This window comes from Natrix helvetica, assembly GCF_964273705.1.
Source record: "Natrix helvetica genome assembly, chromosome: 1".
Lineage (NCBI taxonomy): Eukaryota > Metazoa > Chordata > Lepidosauria > Squamata > Natricidae > Natrix > Natrix helvetica.
In genome coordinates this window covers 370,870,743-370,898,080 of record NC_138548.1, presented here as the reverse complement: position 1 = coordinate 370,898,080, position 27,338 = coordinate 370,870,743, and the positions used below count along the sequence as shown (strand labels likewise).

At 40.1% G+C, this 27,338-nt stretch overlaps 2 protein-coding genes across 2 annotated transcripts in view; one reads left to right on the top strand and one right to left on the bottom strand.

Moving 5' to 3' along the window:
* Positions 1-27,338, bottom strand: part of LOC309384593 (vomeronasal type-2 receptor 26-like) — a gene marked incomplete at both ends in the record, with an annotated part of 99,308 nt that overhangs the window by 40,064 nt on the left and 31,906 nt on the right. The window lies entirely within an intron of this gene.
* On the top strand, positions 2,762-12,394 carry LOC309384594 (vomeronasal type-2 receptor 26-like; the record flags this gene model as incomplete). The annotated part of the gene is made up of 4 exons (XM_081938295.1): positions 2,762-2,974; positions 5,493-5,723; positions 10,423-10,549; positions 11,493-12,394. The coding sequence occupies 4 exons, from the start codon at positions 2,762-2,764 to the stop codon at positions 12,392-12,394; spliced, it is 1,473 nt and encodes a 490-aa protein (XP_081794421.1).

The following is a 27,338-nucleotide window of genomic DNA, read 5'->3' as shown; positions in this document are numbered from 1 at the left end:
ATCACATGTGGCCAATAAAGAAATTCTATTCTTTTCTATTTTTCTATTCTATTCTATCTTTTGAGTCCAATATCAGCACTTCTCTTTAGATCAGGTTTCCCCATTTGGTTTCTCTTTGCGGTGCACCAGTGCAAAGATATCATCCGCTAAACGACTTTCTGCATTCCCTGTGCATCTTCTCAAATGTAAAATCATCTTTCCATTCAATAAAGTGGAAAAAACACTCATTTACTTGCCAAATATCTGGACATAAAGATCTTAACTGAGATAGCATCTCTTCCCTCCCCCCTGCACTCTTTATGATTAATTATTTAATGGTAAGTGTTAATATGAAAACAGAATTCTTGAAAGTGTTCCCTTTGTGCTGGAAAAGAGAAGATGATGGAGACATGGGATAGCTGCTTCCCAATATATGGAAACCAGTTTTTCAAGATTAGGAGCAAGGGGTGGACATTTCAAAGGAGCAGGAAGTATAGCTGCTGGGCTAGCTTTCGAAACACAGGAGCTATTTCACAGCTCAGGAGTTGGTGACTTCTGTCTCTGGAAGAGAAGTCTCAGCATCTCAGCAAATTATGGATCGTCATTGGTAAAAAGGTTAATTTTTTTTCACCTTGCCTTGGAAGTCTTGAAGTATTAAACTGCTCAAAGAATGTGTAGATAACACCAATGAGGTTTACATCAATTTGGTCTTACAATTCCTGGGCCAATTACAAGGATGCTTGACGGAGATTTCAAGGGCTGAACAAAAGAACGGTCTTCTCTGTTTTAAACACAACATCCAAAATATCTCTGACAAAACGATGTTCAAAGCATTAATTTTAGATAAACCATTATATCTTTGCTGACTTTAAAAAAGGCTTTTTACAGTGCCATTTGGAGCCCCCCCCCCCATTTTGTAATGCATACTAATGCATCTAAATTTTTGGTCTTTTCACTATTTTACTTAACTTCAAATTTCCTATCCATAGAGTTATTCCAAAAAGGACAAATGATTATGCTAATGACATTAAAACGTAACACTGACCATTTACTATATGCAGACATCTTTTTAATATATTGGCTGTTAATTCATTTTAGATTTAAACAGAAACCATTGTGAAGTTACATAAAAATGAATTATTTTCATTAACGATGGTTTGAAATGTATATATTTTCAGGAAGGGAACCCTGATGACTTGGAAAATTCTCTCCTTTCCTTTTGCAATCCAGGAGATCAACCGAGATCTCCAGCTCCTACCCAACATCTCCCTGGGCTACAACCTCCATGACAACCATTTCAACGCAATCCTGACTTTGGATGCTTTGCTGGGTTTGCTTTCCAGTGGAGCGGCAAATATTCCAAACTACAGATGTGGAAGCCATAATGGGCCCTTGGTAGTTTTTGATGGATCCAAAGATGATATCTCCATCCAGATGTCAAATACATTGGGCATTTATAAAATTCCACAGGTGTGTGCATGTGTTGGGGGACACAACTTCTACTTTGATTTTTCCATGAAAATTAATGGTAGCTTTTCATCATTGTAACCGTTGGTCTAACGCAATTGGAGCTGGTTTCAATTCTCACACAGGTCAAATACCTAAAACATCCAGATCAGAAGTGGTATTCAGCCAGTTCTGATCAGTTCTGGAGGACCGGTAGCAGGTAGCAGAAATTTTGAGTAGTTTGGAGAACCGGCAAAAGCAACCTCTGACTGGCTCCACCCCCATCCATTTGCTGCCTCCCGAGTCCCAGCTGATTGGCTGGGTCTTCTTCTGTTGCCCTGCACAGGAGAATGGAGCTGGAAAACAGGTTAGTGGGGTGGGGAAGGAATGGAGATTTTGCAGTATCCTTCCCCTGCCATGCCCACCAAACCACGGCCACCAAGCCACGCCCACAGAACTGGTAGTAAAAAAGTTTGAATCCCACCACTGATCCAGATCTCTAATACCTGGGTAAATCTGAGTTTCTTTATAAAAGAAACATCTTAAACTCAAGGCTAAGAGGAACAGGATGCAATTTAGGAACATACCAATCAGGAAAACTGTCATATGAATATTGTCCTCAACAATACATTGAAGTGTCTTCCTCTACCTTATAAGGACCAGGATTTTTTTATCATAGATTTCAGTTGCTAATATCTTGACTTGGATTTGACTCAACACTTCTTTTCTTTTTCAGATCAGTTATATTTCTGTTTCACAGGCTCTGAATGAGAAATCCAACTTCCCTTTTTCCTACCAAATGGTCCCCAAAGAAGGCTTTCAGTACTCCGCAATTATTAAGCTCCTACAGCTTTTCAGGTGGACGTTGGTTGGTCTGGTAGCACCAGACACGGATGGTGGAGAAAGGTTCATGAGAAGTTTGACTCCTCTGCTTGTCAGGAATGGCATTTGCATTGTTTTATCCCAAATCGTTCCTGTGACTACGTATCATGTAATGATTGATGTCTTCCAATTCTCCAAGTGGACACAAGTCAATGTCTTTGTTTACTTTGCCGAGTTCAATTCCTTCATGATGGCAATAATAATTATACAAGATATAATTGAAAACTACTTAAAAAACAGAATTGGAAAGGTCTGGATCACTACAGCTTTGTGGGATTTTACTTTGGAGTTGCAGTATCATTCACAGATTATTCCAGTCATTTATGGCTACATTTCCTTTTTGATCCAGACTGGCAGAAATGCCAAATCTGATGATTTTGAATCTCTTTATTATTTTACTCTAAACTTTATAAACAAAATATTTCAATGTTCATATACTAAGCATGGCTTGTCCATGAAAGGCTGGAGCAGATGCTCAGAGAAAGAGGACCCGGAAGCTCTGCCCCATGAGAAGATCGAAGAAATCCTGTCTCTCGACAACTACATCATCCATCGCTCTATCTGGACTGTGGCCAGGGCCTTAAATGCTGCGTATTCATCCAGATCCAAGAGGAAAGTGAAGGATGAAAAAGATCAATTGCCGGTTCAGGAATTGCAGCCATGGCAGGTATTCCCTTGGCATAATCCCATTTTTGCCAAAAAAAAATTCCATTTTTTTAACTAGAATTAGTGATGAAGTTCATTACTTTATTCAGCAATTTAGTTTCCCCGACTCTACAGCTACCTGTATCCACTTATCCATAGTAACCTCTCATTCCATCTACTTTTGATTTTCCATCCCCTTTTATTTTTCGGATCTTCATTAGTTTTAATATAGAAATCCCAAAGGTGCTTTTTTCAAGAGGCAATAGGACTTTCTGATTTTTCTCTAAAGATGTTTCGCTTCTCATCCGAGAAGCTTCTTCAGCTCTGACTGGATGATGGGGAATGGAAGGATTTATACTCCTTGCAGACAGCTGGACATTTCCATTCTTTTAGCAGGTTGCAAAAGTCACCTGGAGGTTTATCTGTGTCATCAGGGTCACCTGAGTGGTGCAAAGGGGTGTGGAGCCTTCTTGGAACTGTTGAATTTGCAAAAGTGAAATGTCTTCAGAGAAAAACCAGAAAGTCCAGTTGCCCCTTGAAAAAGCACCTTTGGGACAACCGTGACCCGGATGGCTGAGAATCTCCAGACATTTAACATAGAAAGTTAGTTTTTTCTCTCCTCCTCTATTCTTTGCCTTATTGTATGTGATTTTCATTTAATAGCATCTTTTTTATGATATACTTTTTAACATGATCACGTCAACCATCTGCAGCTTTTTTCCCTAGTAATTTAGCTTTATGGAGCTTTGTTCCAAGTTGAAATCCTTTACCCTGTAATCCAAGATATAAACTTGAATTCATTCAGGTTTAGAATGAATTCAATGTACATTATAAAGATCTTTCGATTTATTAATGCAAACTTGTGCTTTATAGTGTAAAGGTTTTTCCCCCTTATAAGCATTTCTTGCCAGTGCCATGGATTTTATTAGAATTTGCTGTAATCCAAGATATAAACTTGAATTCATTTAGGTTTAGAATGAATTCAATGTACATTATAAAGATCTTTCGATTTATTAATGCAGACTTGTGCTTTATAATGTAAAGGTTTTTCCCCCTTATAAGCATTTCTTGCCAGTGCCATGGATTTTATTAGAATTTGCTGTAATCCAAGATATAAACTTGAATTCATTCAGGTTTAGAATGAATTCAATGTACATTATAAAGATCTTTCGATTTATTAATGCAGACTTGTGCTTTATAATGTAAAGGCTTCCCCCCCCCCCCTTATAAGCATTTCTTGCCAGTGCCATGGACTTTATTAGCATTTGCTGTTTTGAACTCCAAGGTAAGTGATTAGTTGCTGTTAGTACCTAAAGATAAGAACTCTAAAATAAGGTCACTTTCCCCCCAGTATTTCTGTGACTCTCTCTTTCTATTTCTCTATGGATTATTATCAACTAAATGAACCTCGTTTATTTTTCTGAAGAAGAAAGTAATCAACAAGCTAATGGAGCATTTCCTGAGAGGGCCATGTTTGACCATTCTTTCCCCCCTAAATAGATGTTCAGGTCTCCCACCTTCATCACAATTTTTGACATGCAATAATGAAAACTAGATGGTCCTACAAATACTGACCACTGTTTATCCGGGCTGTGTTCAACTGAACTTTCAAATAACAATTTTAAATAAGCTAGAGAAGGCAGAATAGGTTACAAAATAACAGAGTTGGAAGGGACCTTGGAGGTCTCTGCCTAGGCAGGAAACCCTACACCACTTCAGACAAATGGTTATCCAATATCTTCTAAAAAAACTTCCAGTGTTGGAGCATTTACAACTTCTGGAGGCAAGCTGTTCCACTGATTAATTGTTCTAACTGTCAAGAAATGTCTCCTTAGTTCTAGGTTGCTTCTCTCCTTGATTAGTTTCCACCCATTGCTTCTTGTTCTACCCTCAGGTGCCTTGGAGAATAGTTTGACTCCCTCTTCTTTGTGGCAACCCCTGAGATATTGGAACACTGCTATCATGTCTCCCCTAGTCCTTCTTTCTCTTAAACTAGACATACCCAGTTCCTGCAACCGTTCTTCATATGTTTTAGCCTCCAGTCCCCTAATCCTCTTTGTTGCTCTTCTCTGCACTCTTTCTAGAGTCTTCACATCTTTTTTACATCATGGCTAGGAAAACTGAATGCAGTATTCCAAGTGTGGCCTTACCAAAGCATTATAAAGTGGTATTAACACTTCACGTGATCTTGATTATATCCCTCTGTTTATGCAGCCTAGGACTGTGCTGGCTTTTTTGGCAGCTTCTGAACACTGCTGGCTTATATTTAAATGGTTGTCCACTAGGACTCCAAAATCCTTCTCACAGTTACTACTATTGAGCGAGGTACCACATATACAGTACCTACATATACTGTACCTGTGCATTTGGTTTTTTTGTGTGTGTAAATGTAGAACCTTACTTTTTTCTAATTAATTGCACCCATGATACATAGAGAAATGATAAACTCTATGGGTAAACTTAGATGTGGAATTCTGGAAGTGCAGAACTGTGTTCAGAATACCTGTCCTTTTTTCCTTCCCTCCTTTCTATTATTTTAGTTTCATCGTTTCCTGAAAAACATTTTCCAGCTTCACAATACCTCTTTGGATGGATTATATCTGGATGAAAATGGAGACCTGGCTGCTGATTTTGACATCATGAGTTCATTCCAGTTTCCCAATATGTCAGTTGTCCGGTCAAAATTTGGGAGCTTAACAAAACAGCAATCAGAAGATGCCATATTTACTATTGACCAGGATGCAATGTTGCCCCCCAAATGGCTCAACCAGGTGAAGAAAATCTTTCTTCCCCAGTTGTCTGAAGGTTGAGTCATGGCAACCCTCATATTTTACTTGTTAGTCGAGACATTTCACTACTTTTCCAAACAGCTTCATCAGCCAGAACAAATTAATTAGTCAGAGAGTCATTGCAATGTACCAACTCCTTCTGCACCAACCTCAGGGACTTCCTCTTCAAAGTGCATTGCAAAGTGTTAATGTCCAGGTAAAGTTGAACATAATTCAAGATAGCGCTGCCTAGGGCAGCCTTGGTGAAATGCACTCTGATAAGAGGAATTATTGAGTCTGTCATCTGCACCTCTATAACTGTCTGGTTTGATCCTGCAACCAATCAAGACAAACACAGACTTCAATGAATACTGCATTTTTTGGAGTATAAGACTCTCCAGACTATAAGACACACCTAGCTTTTAGGGAGGAAAACAAGAAAAAAAAATCTGCCTCTGCCTCCCAGCAATTTGCCTCCTTGCAGCAAACAGCCTAGTCAGCTTCAGCACAGCCTGATTTAGCACAAGCAGCTGACTGGCAGTTGAATTGGCCTCCCGAAATACCAGCAATCAGTTGTTTCTGGCTGCGGGGATCGTCGGCACCACCCATGGCTGCCTCTGCGCGCCCCATTTTTGGCCTCCATGTGCCCTGTTTTCGGCCTCAATAATACAATACAATAGTAGAGTTGGAAGGGACCTTGGAGGTCTTCTAGTCCAACCCCCTGCCTAGGCAGGAAACCTTATACCGTTTCAGACAAATATCTATCCAACATCTTCTTAAAGACTTCCAGTGTTGGGGCATTCACAACTTCTGGAGGCAAGCTGTTCCACTGATTAATTGTTCTCACTGTCAGGAAATTTCTCCTCAGTTCTAAGTTGCTTCTCTCCTTGATTAGTTTCCACCCATTGCTTCTTGTTCTACCCTCAGGTGCTTTGGAGAATAGTTTGACTCCCTCTTCTTTGTGGCAACCTCTGAGATATTGGAACAATGCTATCATGTCTCCCCTAGTCCTTCTTTCTCTTAAGCTAAACATACCCAGTTCCTGCAACCGTTCTTCATATGTTTTAGTCTCCCGTCCCCTAATCATCTTTGTTGCTCTTCTCTGCACTCTTTCTAGAGTCTCCACATCTTTTTTACATCGTGGCAACCAGAACTGAATGCAGTATTCCAAGTGTGGCCTTACCAAGGCATTATAAAGTGGTATTAACACTTCACGTGATCTTGATTCTATCCCTCTGTTGATGCAGCCTAGAACTGTGTTGGCTTTTTTGGCAGCTGCTGCACACTGCTGGCTCATATTTAAATGGTTGTCCACTAGGACTCCAAGATCCCTTTCACAGTTACTACTACTGAGCAAGGTATCACCTATACTGTACCTGTGCCTTCCGTTTTTGTTGCCTAAATGTAGAACCTTACTCTTTTCACCATTGAATTTCATTTTATTAGATAGTGCCCAATGTTCAAGTTTGTCAAGATCCTTCTGTATTTTAAGCCTGTCTTCTGGAGTGTTGGCTATTCCTGCCAGCTTGGTATCATCTGCAAATTTGATGAGTTCCCCATTTATTCCCTCATCCAAATCATTGATGAAGATGTTGAAGAGTACTGGGCCTAAAACAGAGCCTTGGGGTACTCCACTGCATACTTCCCTCCATGTAGATGCAGTTCCATTGAGAACTACACGTTGAGTGCGGTTGGTCAGCCAGTTACGAATCCATCTGGTGGTGATGCTGTCTAACCCACATTCTTCTACTTTATCTAGTAGTAGGTTATGGTCTACCTTATCAAAAGCCTTACTGAAGTCCAAGTAAACTATATCAACGGCATTCCTCTGGTCCACTAATTTTGTCACATTATCAAAGAATGCAATAAGATTAGTCTGGCATGATCTGTTTTTGACAAATCCTTGTTGGCTTTTGGCTATTACTTTGTTTGCTTCTAGGTGTTCGCAAATTCGTTGCTTGATTATTTTTTCCAGAATCTTTCCTGGTATTGAGGTTAGGCTGATAGGTCTGTAGTTTCCTGGATCTAATTTTTTCCCTTTTTTGAAGATGGGAACCACATCAGCTCTTTTCCAGTCCTCTGGTAGTTCCCCGGTGTTCCAGGATCTCTGAAAGATATAATTCAGTGGTTCTGAGATCTCGTCTGCTAGTTCCTTCAGAACTCTGGGGTGTAATCCATCCGGTCCTGGTGATTTGAACTCGTCTAGGGTAGACAGGTGCTCACTTACCATTTTCTTCCCTATTTCAATTTGTGTTCCTAATTTTGTGGTGCTGCTTTTGATAGGTTGGACTGTTTTATCCCTTTGTGTAAAGACAGATGCAAAACATGAGTTAAATAGTTCTGCTTTCTCCCTGTTGCTTGTCACCTTCTTGCCACTTTCTCCTAGCAATGGACCAATTGTTTCCTTAACTTTTTTCTTGTTTTTAACATGTTGGAAGAAGCTTTTTTTGTTAATTTTTACTTTTGTGGCAAGCCTTTCTTCATTGTGAGCCTTAGCTTTCCTCACTTCATCTTTACAGGCTCGGGCTATTTGCTGATATTCTGCCTTAGTTATGTCCCCCTCCTTCCACTTTTTATACTTACTTTTTTTCTCTTTCAGTTTGTCAGATAGTTGTTTATGCAGCCATGCTGGTTTCTTTTGGGAGCTGTTATTTTTCTTCTTCATTGGTATTGTGTTAGACTGGGCTTTTGTAATCTCATTTTTCAAAATTTCCCAAGCTTCTTGAGTTGTTTTCCCCTCGAGGATTCTCATCCATGGAATTTTTCCCAAGCTCTCTCTAAGTTTATTGAAATTAGCTTTCTTAAAGTCCAAGACTCTAGTTTGACTTTGTTCTACTACTTGTGTTTGGATAATGTTGAATTCCAATATTGCATGGTCACTTGCCCCCAGGGTTCCTATGGCTTCAACACCTTCTATCCTTTCCTCTCTGTTAGTGAGAATTAAGTCCAGTATGGCTGATCCTCTTGTTTCCTTCTCTACTTCTCTACCTCTGTGTGTCCTGTTTTCAGCCCATTCCAGGCGGCAGAGATTGCCATTGGCAGCAGTGGCAATCCCCTGCTGCCTGGAATGGGCTGAAATTGGGACACACAGAGACTGAAAGTGGGGCACAGAGAGGCAGTGATGAGTGGCGGTGACATTCTCTGGATTTGCTTGCCTTTTGACTTTTCCCAGTTGTGTCTTTCCACAGACACCATTTCGTTGTGCATATTTATAGCTATCTCTGAACTTGATATGGGTCCTAAAAAATTACCGCCTGGCAAGCCGTCTTCGGTCCCAACTCTACCTATTTAACAATTTTAATTGTTCAGCTATTTAATTATATTATGTTGTATTTTTGTATGGACTGTACACCGCCCCGAGTCCCTTTTGGGAGAGGGGGCGGTCTAGAAGCGCAGTAAATAAATAAATAAATAAATAAATAAATAAATAAATAACATCTTCTACGTCCAGCCCGGTCACCCAAAAGATACCATTGGCTTCATTTTTATAACCTAATGTGACTGAAGAGAGCTCAAAGGAACTATCCGTGGAGCAAATGTTTCAAACTATTATAAAGGGACAGGACGAACTGAAAAAGCAACTGGCAGATTTAACTGATGAGCTCAGAGAAACGCAACAACAAGCAACACAAAATAAACAGAGAATAAGTGTGCTGGAGGAGGGCATGACTGGGCTAAGGGAAGAGGTTAAGTCAATCCAGAAGGGGAATATAGAATTTGAAAATCATATGATAAAGGTGGAATTTGAGAGAATGTCTTTTTTTCTTAGATTTCAAAACTTGCCAGAAACAGAGAATGAAGATCTCAAGGAGATCATGACCACAATCTTAGCAGAATATATTAAAAGAGATAAACAACAGCTATGGTGGGATATTGATTTGATCTATAGAGTTAACTCAGCATATGCTAGAACACACAACGTGCCAAGGGAAATACATGTTAAATTTCTTAGAAAGACTACAAGAGACGAGGTCTTAGGAGCTCAAAGGGTGGAACCACTAAAATATAAAGACAAAGAAATAACCATTCTTAAACAGATTCCAAAGAAAGTAAGAGATAAGAGGAAGAAATATTCCTCTTTAGCAAAGAAATTATATAATAATGGAATCTGGTTTAGATGGCTATTGCCAGAAGGAATGCTGATTTTCTGGGAGGGCAGCAGAATTAGAATCAACACAGTTGTGGAGGCAAAGGCCTTTACTAAGAAACACAGTACACAAGATATGAAGGAGGGAGGGGCCGCGGCTCTGCCGGCAGACAGGGGGGAGGATGCAACACTCAGAAGACTCAGGTCACAAAAATGAGTTGAAACATTATTGCAATTGTTGTTATAATGTAATCCCTGGAAGGGATACAAAAGTGATTGAATATATTGATAATTGAATGTAAAAACAAAAAGAGAATACACCCCTTTTGATGTATCAGTGAGTTAGAGAGATGTATGCCTGAGCCACTTCAAAATATTCTTGCTCTGGATTTACAAATGTTTCATACTTCTTTGCCCAGCAAACCATATTTTCATCTCTACAATTCCTCCCAGGGGCTCTGCAAATGGTGCTATAGCTCACCTGTGTTCAACAAACACCAGGTCACCTTAGAAAGAGCCACCCAGTGGCTATCGGCAGAAGCAATAAGGATAAACTCCTATTTCCTACATATTGCCTTTTAACATATATTTGATGTTCCTTCTATTTTTGTTTAGTCCCTCCCTCAATCCAAGTGCGTGGAAAGCTGCCATCCAGGATTTGTAAAGGTGCCTCAGGAAGGGAAGCCCCCTTGCTGCTACGACTGTATTCCTTGTGCTGAAGGGACCATTTCCACTCAGGAAGGTTGGTGGCTCTAAAGTTTCCCCAGTAGAAGCAATCAGAGATTCTAATTTCTCAATTGGGGTCTTTCTTTTACTGGTTTCCTTGCCTTGAGAAGGAGTTTCATGAAGTGAGTTGTAAGAAATAATCTGGGAGAAAGACTATGCAATTCAGCCAGGCCCTCTTTTTCCTTTGATCATCAGTTTTTCTGATGAGAAAAGAGGATCATTATATGAAAAAGGATCTATATTTCAAAATTCCCCATGCTGACTTTGTTTTAAAAACTTGTTTACAAGTCGAAAAGGACAAAGATGTTGACATGCTAGAAGTGCAGAGAAGAGCAACAAAGATGATTAGGGGACTGGGGGCTAAAACATAAGACGTAAAACATGGTTGCTGCAACTGAGTATGTCTAGTCTCTCAGGGGCTGCCACAAAGAGGTAATCAAGCTATTCTCCAAAGCACCTGAGGGTAGGACAAAAAGCAATGGGTGGAAACTAATCAAGGAGAGAAGCAACTTAGAACTAAGGAGAAATTTCCTGACCATTAGAACAATTAATCAGTGGAACAACTTGCCTCCAGAAGTTGTGAATGCTCCAACACTGGAAGTTTTTAAGAAGAGATTGGACAACCATGTGTCTGAAGTGGTGTAGGGTTTCCATCCTAGGCAGGGGGTTGGACTAGAAGACCTCCAAGGTCCCTTCCAACTCTGTTATTCTATTCTATATTAAGAGAAAAGTCATGTAGAGTTACAAGAAAAAGGATATTTTAAAATGTATAAGACTCTCAGGTAAAGGCAAATGTGAGTGAAATTGATTGTTGGGAAAATATAAACAACAACAAAAATAGATGGAATTGTCAGATGATGCATTCATGGAAGAGATGATAAAGGTGGACAAGACAGACAGAAGGAGAAAAGGCTGCTGGAGGTAGATAATGATGTTTCTTTCATCTCTCTTATTTGCAGATGCAAAAAGGTGCACCAAATGTCCAGATGATCAGCATCCAAATGAGAAACGAGATCAGTGCATCCCCAAGATCATAACTTTCCTATCCTATAAAGGACTTCTTGGGAATATACTGGTTTCCATTGCCCTGATCTTGTCTTTAGCTACAGTGCTTGTGTTAACAATCTTTACTAAACACTTGGAAACGCCAATAGTCAAAGCCAACAACCGTGATCTCTCTTATATCCTTCTTATCTCCCTGTTGTTGTCCTTCCTGACCTCCTTCCTCTACATTGGCCAGCCAAGGAAAGTCACTTGTCTTCTCCGTCAAACCTTTTTCAGCATTGTTTTCACACTTGCTGTCTCCTCAGTCTTAGCCAAGACAATCACAGTAGTGTTGGCCTTCCTGGCCACAAAGCCAGGCAACACCATGAGGAGGTGGCTGGGGAAGTCTCTAGCCAACTCCCTTGTTCTTTCTTGTTCTGGGATTCAAATTCTCATTTGTTCCATTTGGTTAGGAGTCTCTCCCCCCTTTCCTGATTCCGACCTCCACTCCCAGTCTGGAGAGATTGTCTTGCAATGCAATGAAGGCTCTGTTGCCATGTTTTATGGATCCCTGGGCTACATGGGCTTCTTGGCTATCATTAGTTTCACAGTGGCTTTCCTGGCCAGGAATCTGCCTGGAGCCTTCAACGAAGCCAAGCTGATCACCTTCAGCATGCTGGTCTTCTGTAGTGTCTGGATTTCCTTTGTGCCCGCCTATCTGAGCACCAAGGGGGAATTCATGGTGGCTGTTCAGGTTTTCTCCATTTTGGCCTCCAGTGCTGGGTTGTTGGGTTGCATTTTCATCCCCAAGTGCTATATTATTATCCTCCGGCCGGATCTCAACACAAAGGAACAGCTTATATTAAAAGTAAAGTAAGAATATAGGGGTTGCCTTTTTTTTGTATTTTAAGATAATAATTTAAGATTCCTCATGACAAAACATTTTTTTTTGTTTTCCATTTTGAAACTCAACCTGCCATCTTTAGATTTGTAGGATGCTGATAAAAACAAAATAGATATTCCCTTCCAAATTATTATTATTATTATTACAAAGTTAGAGCTCAAAATGTATCATCTATATTGTAAAGTTTTTTTGATTTTGGTTTCTCACTCCCAAGAATTATGCTTACTTTTGCTTAATGTTTTCCTTGTAGGTTTTTTTTTACAGTTCAATAATATTGGCCCTACAGCTTCAGGATACAGTCACAAAAAACACAAGCATGCATGATTATATCTGAACAACTTTGTTTTGATAAGTAAACAAATGAAACAAATGTAGTAAAATAAAATAAATAAAATGAATATAGTTTATATTGTGATTGACATTTTTTGGTTTGCTTTGATGTTCCCCAGCTAGAGTCCACTGAAGTTCAGGCAGGCTGGAAACATTGTTAGTAAAACCAGAAACATTCCCTCAAGGTTGACTCAGCCTTCCATCCAGTGGGTAAAATGAGGACCTAGATTGTTGGGGGCAAGATGCTGACTCTGTAAACTGTTTAGAGAGGGTATATAAGTCTGAGTGCTATCCTATTATAAAATCCCCCTTCAAATGGTCCTAAGACATCCCTTGTGTTGTGCAGCATATAGAATAGATATATTCGGTCTGTCTATCCTATCTATCTATCATCTATCTATCTTATCCATCCATCTGTCTAATCTATCATTCTTATATCTGTCCATCCATCATCCATTCATATCCAAAAGTACATATATAGACTGGGTGAAACCAGGCTTTATAGTATTGTGGCCCAGCAGTGGCCAGCAGAGCTGGCAGCAGATTTGGACAGTGAGGAGGTTGGGGAGGAACATGGGCCAGTCCTGGAGTCTGGGGAAGGCTCTGATGAGGGCTCTGTGTCGGAGGCAGAGAGGGAGCCAGAGCTGTATGCCAGTTATCAGATGCCTTCAGAGTCAGACATCAGTGAGGCAGACAAACAGCTGGAGCCTGTTCCTGGCCTACACATTCACAGAGTTGCCAGATGAAGGGAACAGCTAAAGAACACGGGTCAATTTGGGAGTAAGGGCACAAGTGCATGATGAATGGCCCCTCTGAGAGGAAATAAAAGAGGAACTAAAGGGGAGTGGAGGAGGAGGAGGAGACAATTAGTTTGATGAATTGGCTCGTGACTCTCTGAGACTCCTTGCAAGTTTTGCAGATATTGGCCTGTCAGCTCTCTACGCCTGTGACTGTAAATCTTCCCTTGAAAGACTTTGCTGTATATGAATGAGCAGAATTCACAGTAAATTAATAAAAGGGTTTTTTGTCGGGACCAGGAGTTTGCTTCATGCTCTTGGGAAGCCTACGTCAGAACAAATAGCAGTAACTGTGAGAGGGATCTTGGAGTCTTAGTGGACAACCAATTAAATAAGAGTTAACAGTGTGCAGTGGCAGCTAAAAAAGCCAACGTCATCCTAAATTGCATTAACAGAGGGATACAATCAAGATCAAGTGAGGTACTCATACCACTCTACAGACCCTTAGTAAGACCACACCTAGACTACTGCACCCAGTTTTGGTCACCACACTATAAAAAGATGTTGAGACTGTAGAAAGAGTGCAGAGAAGACCAACCAAGATGAGTAGGGGACTAGATGCTAAAACATACAAGAATGGTTGCAGGAATTGGGCATGGCTAGTCTAGTGAAGAGAAGGACCAGGGGAGACATGATAGCAGTGTTCCAATTTTTGAGGGGCTGCCACAGAGGAACGGGTCAAGTCATTCTCCAAAGCACCTGAAGGCCAGATAAGGAATAATGTATGGAAATTGAACAAGGAGAGATTCAAACTGGAAATAAGGAGAAATTTTCTGACAGTGAGAGCATCAACCGATGGAACAGAAGTTGCCTTCAGAAGTTGTGGGAGATTCATCACTGGAGGCTTTCAAGAACAGACTGAACTGCCATCTGTCAGAAATGGTGTAGGGTCTCTTGCTTGGGGGGGGGGGTTGGACTAGATGACTTACAAGGTCCCTCCCAATTCTCTCTCTCTCTCCCTCCCTACCTATAACATATAGATCAATTATATGCATTTTATCATGAAAGCATCTGCTTGGTCTTCCTATCTGTGGAACCAGCTCCTTGCATAGCATGGAGAGGGCAAGCAAGGCCAGAATGGGGATGGGAGGTCTTCTGGAGAACCGGTAGTGGAAATTTTGAGTAGTTCAGAGAACCAGTAAAAACTTCTGACTGGCCCCACCACTATCTATTCTCTGCTTCCCGACTCCCAGCTGATGGGTAGGAAATGGGGATTTTGCAGTAACCTTCCCCTGGAGCGGGGAGGGAATGGAGATTTTACAGTATCCTTCCCCTGCCACGCCCACCAAGCCATGCCACGCCCACAGAACAGGTAGTAATTTTTTTTAATCCCACCACTGATATTAACTGCTGCTAGAATTGTATTTGCACAAAATTGGAAGAGTGAAGAGATACCTACAGATGAGAATGTGATTAGGAAAATATTAGAATGTGCAGAAATGAATGGATTAACACTGGCAATGAAGGAGAAAGAGCAAACTGAATACGATATGGTATGGGATCCATTTTACCAGTGGCTAAATAATGAAAATGGAAGTTAGAAATAGGGAAACAAAATAAAGAAGATATGCTAAAAGAGATAAGTAAATATTATGAGTATGTTGAATATTATTATGTTAATATTGTAGAATTAATATGTGGAATATTATTATGTTGAAGATTGCAGAATCAATATTAATTTAACGAAGGAGGTTGCAATTTTGATGATTGTTTAACAGAGATATTTGTACCCAGACAACACATTGTTCAACTGAACATGGAATGATTATATTAAAAAATACATATTACAAAAAGAAAAGAAAAAGAATGATCTTACCTGTTGCCAGGCAGACAGCCAAAGTCAACTACCTGGGTATTAAACTGACTTCCTCTAGCATCACTTTCTAGGCGTGTCTTGACATGAAGGACAATAATCTCTACAGAACACTTCCCCCAGGTATGTCTCTGCAATTTTTCACTAACTTGCTTTTCTCCACCTACCCCTCCTCACATAGAGCCTTGGAAGAAAGTTCAGGATCCAATCCCGAGAGGAGAATTTGGTTCTAACTATAATTACCACCCCCGCAATCTTTGAAATGTCTTCTACTTCTCCTGTGGCTGCATTTGATATAATCACCAGACTGAAGCAATATGGAAGGGATCTTGCACAGAAAATAAAATAAAGGCTGAATTCCAGTCATGTTGAACGTTTTGCACGAAATTTAGGAGAGGTAGAGTTTATGCTGTCAAATGTATCCTTTTCTCTCCATGTAAAGCGTGGTGTGTCTCTGAATCAGGAAAGCCACTGGCATTTCCATCCTGTGACAGTGCTTTCAATTCTTCTGATTTCTTGTTGTTTAGATACAGAGAAGTGACTGATTCAGCTAAGGGGAGAATGGATCTGGTGCTTCTGCTTATGATGCTACTGTTTGTGCTAACCCAGAGAAACTCTGGGAGGCTCAGGACCAAATGCCCCCTGATTTTGAAGAGGCAAAACAAAGGACATACATGGAGCTATTACAGGCAAGGAGATCATATCATTAGCGTGGTTGTCACTGCAACAAAATCTTTGCTTCTGCCATTACAGTTTAATGGAGCTCGTTACATTTCTTCTCCTCCGTAAGTCATGCAACATGATGGAGTTGCATTCCCTCCATTTGCATTTCTAACATTCTTCTTCCTTTCTTCTTCTTCCACTTCTTCCCAATTTACAGGATATATGTAAGTTATTAGATCCTTTTCAGTCATGGGGCTCTCCCCTTTAGTCCCACCTTGTGTGAGACCCTCATATGCAAGGATGGGACTCAAGAAACACTAAAAAAGCCCAAGAAAGGCAGACACAGAAGTCCAGAGAACTTACTCCTCTTCCATTCCTGAATTTAGCTCTTGAATACGGACATTTCATTCATATAATTACAGAAAGGATTGTAGTTGCCTCTGCTGAGCTCGTATTCAATGCCCGTCCTTATAGAAATAGAAGATATTTCTTTTTAAAATTGCTTTGCTGGTGCATCATCCATCCATCCTTGCTTTTAATGGTGGTTCTACTTTAATAATTGAATGATTTTTGAATCTTCATTATTGGGCAAACGAAAATCAGAACCTCAGGTAGTCCTGTAATTTACAACCACAACTGAGTCCAAAATTTATGTTTAGATTAGATTAACAGACCTTGTACGTTATCTAGTCCAATTACCTGCCTAAGCAGGAGACCCTACACCATTTCTGACAAATGGCAGTCCAATCTCTTCTTGAAAGCCTCCAGTGATGAAGCTCCCACAACTTTTAAAGGCAACTTCTGTTCCATTGGTTGATTGTTCTCACTCTCAGAAAATGTCTCCTTATTTCTAGGTTGAATCTCTCCTTGATCATTTTCCATCCATTATTCCTTGTCTGGCCTTTAGGTGCCTTGGAAAATAGCTTCCTCTTTGTGGCAGCCCCTCAAATATTGGAAGACTGCTATCATGTCTCCCCTGGTTCTTCTCTTTGCTAGACTAGCCATGCCCAGTTCTTCATATGTTTTAGTCTCCAGTCCCCTAATCACCTTGGTTGCTCTTCTCTGCACTTTTTCTAGAGTCCCAACATGTTGCTAAGTTAGAAATTTATTAAGTGAGTTTTGTCCCACTTTACAATTTTTCTTGCCACATTTGTTAAGTGAATCACTGCAGTTGTTAAATGAGTAACACAGTTATTAAGTGAATCTGGCTTCCCCATTGACTTTGCTTGTCAGAAGGTCACAAAAGGTGATCACATGACCATGGGAAACTGCAACCGACAAAAATATGAGTCAGTTCTCAAGCATCCAGATGTAAATCGCATGACCATGGGAATACTGCAATGGTCATAAGTGTGAAAAATGATTATAAGTCACTTTTTTCAGTTCCATTGTAACTTTGAATGAACTGTTGTAAGTCAAGGACTACCTGTACTATAAATCTATATTTGTGACTTAATCCTGGAGGAAGGCAAGAAAAACCAAAAGTACAAATATAGACTGGGTGAAACCAGGCTTAATAGTAGTAACTGTGAGAGGGATCCTGGAGTCTTAGTGGACAACCAATTAAATATGAGCCAACAGTGTGTGGTGGCAGCCAAAAAAGCTAATGTAGTTGCATTAACAAAGGGATTCAATCAAGAAGAAGTGATTTATTAATACCACTTTATAAAGCCTTAGTAAGACCACACCTAGAATACTGCATCCAGTTTTGGTCACCACACTATAAAAAAGATGTTGAGACTCTCAAAAGGGTGCAGAGAAGAGCAACGAAGATTATTAGGGGACTGGATACTAAAACATATGAAGAACGGTTACATGAATTGGGCATGGCTAAGTCTAATGAAGAGAAGGACCAGAGGAGACATGAGTTTTCCAATATTTGAAGGGCTGTCACAGAGAGGATGAGAACCTGTTTTCCAAAGCACCTAAAGGCAGACAAGGAATAATGGAAACTGGTGATGGAGAGATTCAACCTGGAAATAAAGAGAAATTTTCTCACAGTGAGAACAATCAACCAATGGAACAGAAGTTGCCTTCAGAAGTTGTGGGAGCTTCATCACTGGAGGCTTTCAAGAAGATCCTGGACTGCCATCTGTCAGAAATGGTGTAGGATCTCCTGCCTGGGTGGATTTTTTTGGAGTAGACAATTTACAAGATCCCTTCCAACTCTGTTAATCTGACACTCATAAAAATAAAATTGTGATGGGCGACTGCCCATTTCCTCTGCATTTGGATACGTCTTGTCTTAAGACTTAATGGGCTTGTGGAGACGAAGATGAGTACATTTAAGAATAGTTTTTGACTGTTGATGTTGATAACATGGACATTTTTTACAGTATTATATCTGAAGATCTGCCAAGAATCCTACAGTTCATATTTGCCATTCAAGTGGTCAACGAGAATCCCCAGCTCGTCCTCAATCTCACACTTGGCTACAAAATCCACTACAACTATAGGAATACACTTGGCACTTTAGATGCCTTGCTGAACATGCTATCTACCGGAGAAGCTAATATTCCTAATTACAGTTGTGGAAGGAAGGACAACCTCTTAGCGCTTCTTGATGGAGCCAGAAATGACATCACTTTCCAAATGTCAATCATGGGAAACACCTACAAAATCCCACAGGTTTGTGTGTGTGTTTCTTTATTTGACAAAATGAGTGGGAAGGATGCATGGGTGGGAGACAGTTCCAGTTTTTCTTCTCTGTGGTACTCACATTTGTGAAATTGCAAGAAGTACAAAGGGTAAGGAGAGACTCTGTGTCCAAAGGATCGTCTTCTTTGTATTTTTGTTTCGCCCCGCAAAAAAAGAGGTTTTGCAGGTTTATTGGATTTTGTTTGTTTGTCAATCCCTCAAACACGTGTGCTGCAAAATAATAAACCTGTGATAGGAGATGGCATTAATTTTTTTAATTAAGTACTTTTTATTGTTTTATATCATACATTCCATTTCTATGTTGAGCAGTGTATTCTCTAGGTGTCCAGGGTTGTTAACATACAATCATCATAGTAAGTGTATGTATGTATGTATGTATGTATGTATGTATGTATGCATGCATGTATACACACACACACACACACAGACACAAATATGCAATAATATCAATCATTATATCACCATCAAAATATTTACTTATTGGTTTTTCTTTCTCACGTAATCCATATTTCACATAAATCCACTCCTCTAACCTCAATATCTGTCATTTAACCATTTGTAGAATGGTTTGATCCTTTGATTTTTAGGGTTAATCTATCCATCTCTGTACATTCCATAATTTTTTTGATTATAATATCTTCTGTAGGGGTTTCTGGGTTTTTCCAGCATTGTGCATATGCAATCCTGGCTGCTGTTAGGATGTGTAAAACCAAATATGTGTTACCCTTATTATGGTTTCCTGGAAGCGTCCCCAACAAAAATGTTTCAGGTTTCAAATCTATTTGTTGTTTTGTCATAATTTCCAGCCAAATGTGTATTTTCTTCCAGTATTTTTTATTTATTTTTTGCTTTGGAACATGTCCACCACATGTGGTAATATGAGCCTGGTATTTGATTGCATTTCTAACATTTAACAGGTTTATTTTTACGAGATGGCATTGATTTATATTACAGGCTCCTGATAGACTTGCAGGTTACAACCAGGATAAATTTGAGTGCTGAAATTTCTGCAAGTTAACTGAACTCTAAGGCAATCCTCCTTATATCTTTGATTCCTTATCCATGCTTTTAGCCAAAAAAATATTCCTGATTCCTGAAAAGAACTCAAATAAATTGTCCCATCTACAACTATTATGGCCCACACCATAACTGGGTAACACCAAATAAATGTTATAGACTCCTCATGAGTGCTAGCATTAACCAGATATTAAAATATTAGAATAGAATAGAATTCTTTATTGGCCAAGTGTGTTTGGACACACAAGGAATTTGTTTTTAGTGCATATGCTCTCAGTGTATGTAAAAGAAAAGATACATTCGTCAAGAATCATAAGGTACAACAATTAATGATAGTCATAAGGTACAATAAGGAATCAAATCTTACTAGGAAGCAATCAATATAAATCGTAAGGATTCAAGGAACAAAGTTATAGTCATCCATCATAAGTGGGAGGAGATGGGTGATAGGAATGATGATAAGACTAATAGTAATAGTAATCCAGCCTTAATGAATAGTTTGACAATGGTGAGGGAATTATTTGTTTAGCAGGATGATGGCGTTCAGGGAAAAACTGTTCTTGTGTCTAGTTGTCTTCGTGTGCAGTGCTCTATAGTGTTGTTTTGATGGTAGGAGTTGAAACAATTTATGTTCAGGGTGTGAGGGGTCTGTAGATATTTTCATGGCCCTCTTTTTGACTCACGCAGTGTACAGGTCCTCAATGGAAGGCAGGTTGGCAGTAATTGGCTTTTCTGCAGTTCTGATTATCCTCTGAAGTCTGTGTCTGTCTTGTTGGGTTGCGGAAACAAACCAGACAGTTATGGAGGTGCAGATGTCAGACTCAAAGTTTCCTCTGTAGAACTGTATCAGCAGCTCATTGGGCAGTTTGAACTTTCTCAGTTGGCACAGTAAGAACATTCTTTGTTGTGCTTTTTTGATGACATTTTTGATGTTAGGTGTCTATTTTAGGTCTTGAGATATGATAGAATTAGCAAACATATTACCCACAAACTAGTTAATTTTCTACCCAAAGGTTAATAGCAACCAAGTTGGATTAATAACAACCTAACATTCTCAACTTGATCTGACCATATTTTTTTTTCTCAGATCAGCTATAAACTTGTTTCAGAAGATCTGAGCGATAAAAATCATTTCCCCTTTTCCCACCGGATGGCCCCCAAAGAAGGGATCCAGTATCCAGGAATTGTCCAACTCCTCCTCTATTTCAGATGGAATTTGATTGGTCTTTTTGCTTTTGACATAGACAACGGAGAGAATTTCATCAGGACATTGACTCCTGAGTTTGTCAGGAATGGAATTTGTGTAGTTATATCACACCGATTCTCAGTGAGCAGAAATGAAATACCCCCCTGGGAATCCTTTTCTAAGTGGAGACAAGTCAATGTCTTCGTTTACTTTATAGAATACGGGAACCTCATGAATGGAGTTATCCGTGTCCATGCAATGTTTGAAGCTTTGCCAGGACCCATTGAAGGGAAAGTTTGGATTGCCACAACTGTGGCTCCCTTTTCACTGCTGAGTCGGATATTTTTCAAATATGTCCACAGTATTTGGAACTTTGGTATCCAGGGAAAAAAAAGGCCAAAGGGGGATGTCTTTGAATCCAATCTCTATGTGGAACGTCATTTTAGATCTAAGATCTTTAAATGTTCTTTCTCAAAGCACATCTTTTCTGTCAAAGGCCAGAGAAGATGCACACAAGAAGCATCGCTGGAGAGCCAGAAGGAAAAAGGCAGGGACATGATTTCAAATGACCACCATGTTTACAGTATAATTAAGACTCTGGCCCAAGCCTTGAATGCTGCGTATTCCTCCAGATCCAAGAGGAGAAGGAAGGAGAGTGAAGAGAATTTGGGAGCTCCAAGGTTGAAGCCATGGCAGGTATGAAGTTTCAACAAGGATCCACCAAACTTAAGTTTCTTTTGAGCAGGAATCCAAAGGAAGAGGAGCCATCTCAACCCCCTCCTGCTTTTCCAGTGGTTTTTGCTTGCTGCCTTGCCCAACTCTTTCTGCTCAGTGGTTGTGAGCATTCGGTTTGCAATCCACTACTATTTGAGATAATTTTCACAAATATTGCTATCAAATGAGATATTTGACAGCAATTACCTCCATTGAGCTGCAGCGGTGCAGTGGTTAGAGTGCAGTACTGCAGGCTACTTCTGCTGACTGCCAGCTGCCTGCAATTTGGCTGTTCAAATCTCGCCAGGCTCAAGGTTGACTCAGCTTTCCATCCTTCCGAGGTCGGTAAAATGTGGACCCAGATTGTTGGGGGCAATAGGCTGACTCTGTAAATTACTTAGAGAGGGCTGTAAAGCACTGTAAAGTGGTATATACAGGGGTGGGCTGCTACAGGTTTGCCGGGGTTCGGGAGAAACCATAGTTAACGTTATGGCTGGTTCAGAGAACCTCCAAATCCCACCCCTAGTACTAGCTGATAACCTGGCGTTGTCCTGGTATTTATTTATAGGGGGGAAATGTCCAGAGCAAATGTAATTTCTAATGTTGGATTTTTCCCCTTACCAGAGGGAGCCCCCTCGTGGAATACTATGAAGCTATTGCCATGGCAACTCCACTGTGCTGTATAGTAGAATCCATTTTACGGCAGTACAGTAGAAGCCATTTTAAGGCACAACAGGCTGCATCTTAACAGAACACACATCCCATGGAGTGTTAGGGGCGTCTTATCCCCACAGTATTTGTTTCCAGAGAGTAAGTCATCTGTGCACCAAGTTTGGTTGAAATTACTTGAGGCATTCCAGAGTTATGCTGGAACACACACACACACACACACAAACACCTGAACAAAAGGAGATTGACAAGGAAGTCATGAATTTTTGGGCAGTGGAAATGTTGATGTTCCTAGGAGTTAATTATTATACTGTAAACAAGTCTGTAAGTTTGAATATGTGAAAAGATCAAATGAGATAAGAAGGCTATTTTCCTGGATTATTTCCATTTTAGTTTAATCTCTTCCTGGAACCCTCTGAGTTTTGCAATATTTCCCATGAGAAACTGTACTTGGAGAAGAATGGAGACATAGGAGCTGACCTGAACGTCATGAGGTCAATGATTTTTCATAATGAAGTGAATGTGCAAGTGGGGAGTATTGAAAGGCAAAGACTTATCATCAACCAGGATTCTCTCTCATGGCTGAAGCTGAAGAAGGTCTGGGAAATGATGGCTTCTTTTCCCTGTTTAGCAATGTCTAAAAAAACATGTAGAGGACACAGATGTTCAGGATCTATTTCAGTTCAAAAGACTGGTCCCCATGTTAGATGACTTACATTCATTACTGAATGTGGGGAATGAATCTCTACTGGGTTTTTTTAGCCTTCTTAGAGGTTTCAGTACTATTGATCAAGTGTCCTTCAGAACTCCCTGGAAGGTGTGGTAGTTTGCATTACTGTTTCACATGGATTCAGTTATATCCGGCATTCACATAGATCATGGTTGAGTTATGCCTCTTCTGCCATTTATTTTTTCCATTCAACTGCCAGGGGAGGTCATCAGAAACTGGGTACAACAATGCTGATAGTATCAAGTTATCCTGTATCCTCTCAAATGCCAAAGGAGGAAATGCATTGACCAGTGCTCAAGTTCAATTTTGGACCAGTAGTCCTTGAACAGAAAGGATCTTGTCTTGGAGGTCCTTTTCAATACAGGATCATCCTCATGTTCCACTTGTCGCAGCAAAAGAGGACTTTATTAGCCCTTTTTGAAGGATGCATTCTTATGAGTTTTCCTTTAGCTCATATAACTACTAGCCTCAGAGTCAAACAGAAATCTTTAGTAACTACTGCCCAAGCAATCATGGGGTCATTTTGACTCTTCTTATTTGCTGGGGAATATCAATATCGTACAGTAGAATAGAATAGAATAGAATTAGAGCAGAGCAGAGCAGGGGAGAAAATGAATAGAGACTAGACTAGACTAGACTAGACTGGAATAGAGTAGAATAGAATAGGGTAGAGCAAAGCAGAGCAGAGCAGAAAATGAATAAACTAGACTGGAATGGACTAGACTAGAATTAGAGTAGAGCTGAGCAGAAAATGACTAGACTAGACTTTAATAGAGTAGAGCAGAGCAGAGTAGAAAATAAATAGACTAGACTAGGCTTAGAGTACAGCAAACCAGAGCAGAAAATGAATAGACTAGACTAGACTGTAATAGAATAGAAGAGAGCCGAGGAGAGCAGAAAATAAATAGACAAGACTGGACTGGACTGGACTAGACTAGACTAAAATACTTTAGTGGCCAAGTGTGATTGGATACATAAAGAATTTATCTCTGGTGCACATAAACATACAAACTTGCAAAGTTAATATCCTTCATTCATAAGGAAAATATCCTTTGCAAACTACTTGAGAAGCCTTAGCCAAGTGAGATGATGAAAATCTATTCCGTATCTCTATGTCCTTTTTAAAAATAGAAATGTAGTCCTAAAACATTTTCTTTGGTATTCCTTGTTGTTGTTGTTTTGCTTAGCCTCTACCTCAATCTAGATGTCTAGAAAATTGTCATCCTGGATTTGTGAAGCGGGCTCAAGAAGGAGAGCCAGTTTGTTGCTATGACTGTGTTCTGTGTCCAGAGGGCACCATCTCCACTCAGGAAGGTGGGTAACACCAGAAGAAAAGCAGGTGTTGTAAAAATGGATCAATCCAGAGCATTTTAATAACTTGAAAATTGTTCTGCTATCAGCTGTTGTCCAAAGAAAGTATTTCTTGAACTGTAAAAGGAGGGATATTAAATATTGTTTTTCATTTTCACAGATGCAGAAAAATGCACCAAGTGTCTGGATGATAAATATCCAAATGAAGACCAAGTCCAATGTATCCCCAAAGTTCTAACCTTCTTGTCTTATGAAGAACATCTAGGCATCATCTTGGTCTCCTTTTCCTTAATCTTATTCCTAATCACTGTCCTTATTTTAATCATATTCATTAAATATCGAGAAACTCCCATTGTCAAAGCCAACAACCGGGACCTCTCTTACATCCTCCTGGTCTCCCTCCAGCTTTGCTTTTTGTCTTCTTTTCTCTTCATTGGTCAACCAAGGAAAACCACCTGCCTTCTCCGACAAATGGTTTTCAGCATCATCTTCTCAGTTGCCATTTCTTCTCTTTTGGCCAAGACAATCACGGTGGTGCTGGCTTTTCTGGCCACAAGACCAGGAAACCGAGTGAAGAGATGGTTGGGGAAGAGCTTGGCTAACTCCATAATACTTTCTTGTTCTGCTGTCCAAATTAGTATCTGTTGCATCTGGCTGGGAGTTTCTCCCTCATTCCCTGACTCTGACCTCCACTCCCAACCTGGAGTAATCATCCTTCAATGCAATGAAGGCTCTGTCACCCTGTTTTATGTTGCCCTTGGCTACATGGGCCTCCTGGCTGCCATCTGTTTCACATTGGCTTTCCTGACCAGGAATCTCCCCGGGGCCTTCAATGAAGCCAAACTGATAACCTTCAGCATGATGGTCTTCTGCAGTGTCTGGATGACTTTTGTGCCAACCTACCTGAGCACCAAAGGGAAATACATGATAGCTGTGCAGGTCTTTTCCATCTTAGCCTCCAGTGCTGGTCTGATGGGCTGCATCTTCATTCCCAAGTGTTACATTATTATTGTAAGAGCAGACATGAATACAAAGGAGTACCTTACTGCCAGAATAAATGTAAAACATGAGGCATAACAGCATTAGATCAGAAGAATTGTAAATATTCCTTTTATTTGAAAGAAGATATTAATTAATTCCACTTTGATTGTATGCTGGAGTCAAAGAAAATCAAATGTAGATGTTTCTCAGTGGGAAATGGCTGAATGGAATTCTTACAGCTCCCTTCCCTTTCATCAAAATAAATGTTCTAAAAAGAACTCATAAAAAATCATTTAGAGAAATTTGATGTTCAGCCGCTGCCAATGATCACAACATATTTTAAGAATTGAGCAATTATTCTCACTAACAGCAGCTAAAGCTTCTTTCAGCCTATAATTGATAGCACATCTTGTCTTGGGAAAAGCAAATATTAGCAATGAATTACCATATTTTTTTAGTATAAGATGCTTCAAAGTATAAGACGCACCTAGATTTTGGGGAATAAAACAAGAAAAAAATCTGCCTCCCAGCAATTTGCCTCCTTGCAGTAAACAGCTTGTTTCGGTTTCAGTTTAGCCTGATTAGCACAAGAAAAGAAAATCTGCCTATAGCAATGTTTATACTAAAGTAGGTCTTTTGTGAGGTTTTTTAAATGTGTAAATCAAAGTGTTCGTTCTAGTGGACCTCAGAGGGAAACATGCCTTCTGGGTATGTTAATTCCTTTTTTCTTGAGCGCATTTTATGTGTGGAATTTGGTGGTGTCACATTAGATAATTTAGAGGTTGCACTTCATTGTAGAATTGGTTTTTAATTTACCATATTTTTCGGAGTATAAGATGCACTTCTCCCCCTAAAAGAGAGTGAAAATTTGGGTGTGTCTTATACACCAGATGTAGTCCCATCCATCTGCCCCCCCCCCTGGCCTCTGTCTTCCAGCAATTTGTCTCCTTGCAGCAAACAGCCTGTTTCAGTTTCAATTTCAGCACAGCCTGATTAGCACAAGCAGCTGATTGTTGGCTCCATCGTCCTCCCAACGATCAGCTATTTCAGGCTGTAGGGATTGCCTTAGCCTATTGCTGCCTCCGTCCCCCCCCCCCCATTTTCAGCCTTTTCATGCCCAATTTTCCACCCATTCTGGGCGGTGGGGATTGGAGTGGGCAGAAAATGGGGTGCACGGAGGCCGAAAATGGGGCACGCCGAGGCAATAGGCAAGGGAAGAGATGTTTGGTGCTCAGCACAGGACAAACTCAATCAAAGTCTGGTTAGAGCTGCTGTTAAGGCCTACCTTGTGTCAGTGAGGGAGACAAATAGTACTCCACCCTTTTTGCATACTGATATAGCTCCCTGATAATCCTCTTTCAGTTGACATGAGCCCTTTTGGGTAGAGGGATCTTAGATAACCTCTTGCAGGGGTGGAAGAATTTGTGCAGCATCAGTTGGACAGTCTGTTAGCTTTTTAAAAAATATATTTTTATTATTTTTACATTTAAAACATTGCAGTACCGTGAAGTCGAAGTGGCCATACATTCACATTATATACAGCTAGTCTCAACCATTAACAATTAGCCTACTTAATACATTGTCTATCCTTCTGTCCAATCACAATATATACATTTGTTCCAGTCTTGTCACCTTGTCTTATACCAATCATAAAATCTGTTCCAGACTTCAAAATATTCTGATTCCCCTTTATTTTTAAGTTCAAGAGTGAGTCTGTTAGCTTTACTTCCACTTGGATATGAGCTTTGTTGCAGGTTCAGAGACAATTCCTGGGGGAGCCCTTTTCCTGGTTATCTTTCTAGATCAGTGATGGCTAACCTTTTTCTAAAGGAGTGCCAAAATTGTGTGTGTGCATGCTATCTTACACACAAAAGGGGAAGGCAAAAATGGCCTCCCCCCCCGAAGCTTTCTGAAAGGCGGAAATGGATTGTTTCTGAACTTCCGGTTGGTCCGTTGGAATCCTTTTTTTTGCCTTCCCCAGGCTTCAGGAAAGTCTCTGGAGCCTGGGGAGGGTGAGGAATAAGTGGATCCCAGATCTCCTCCAGAAC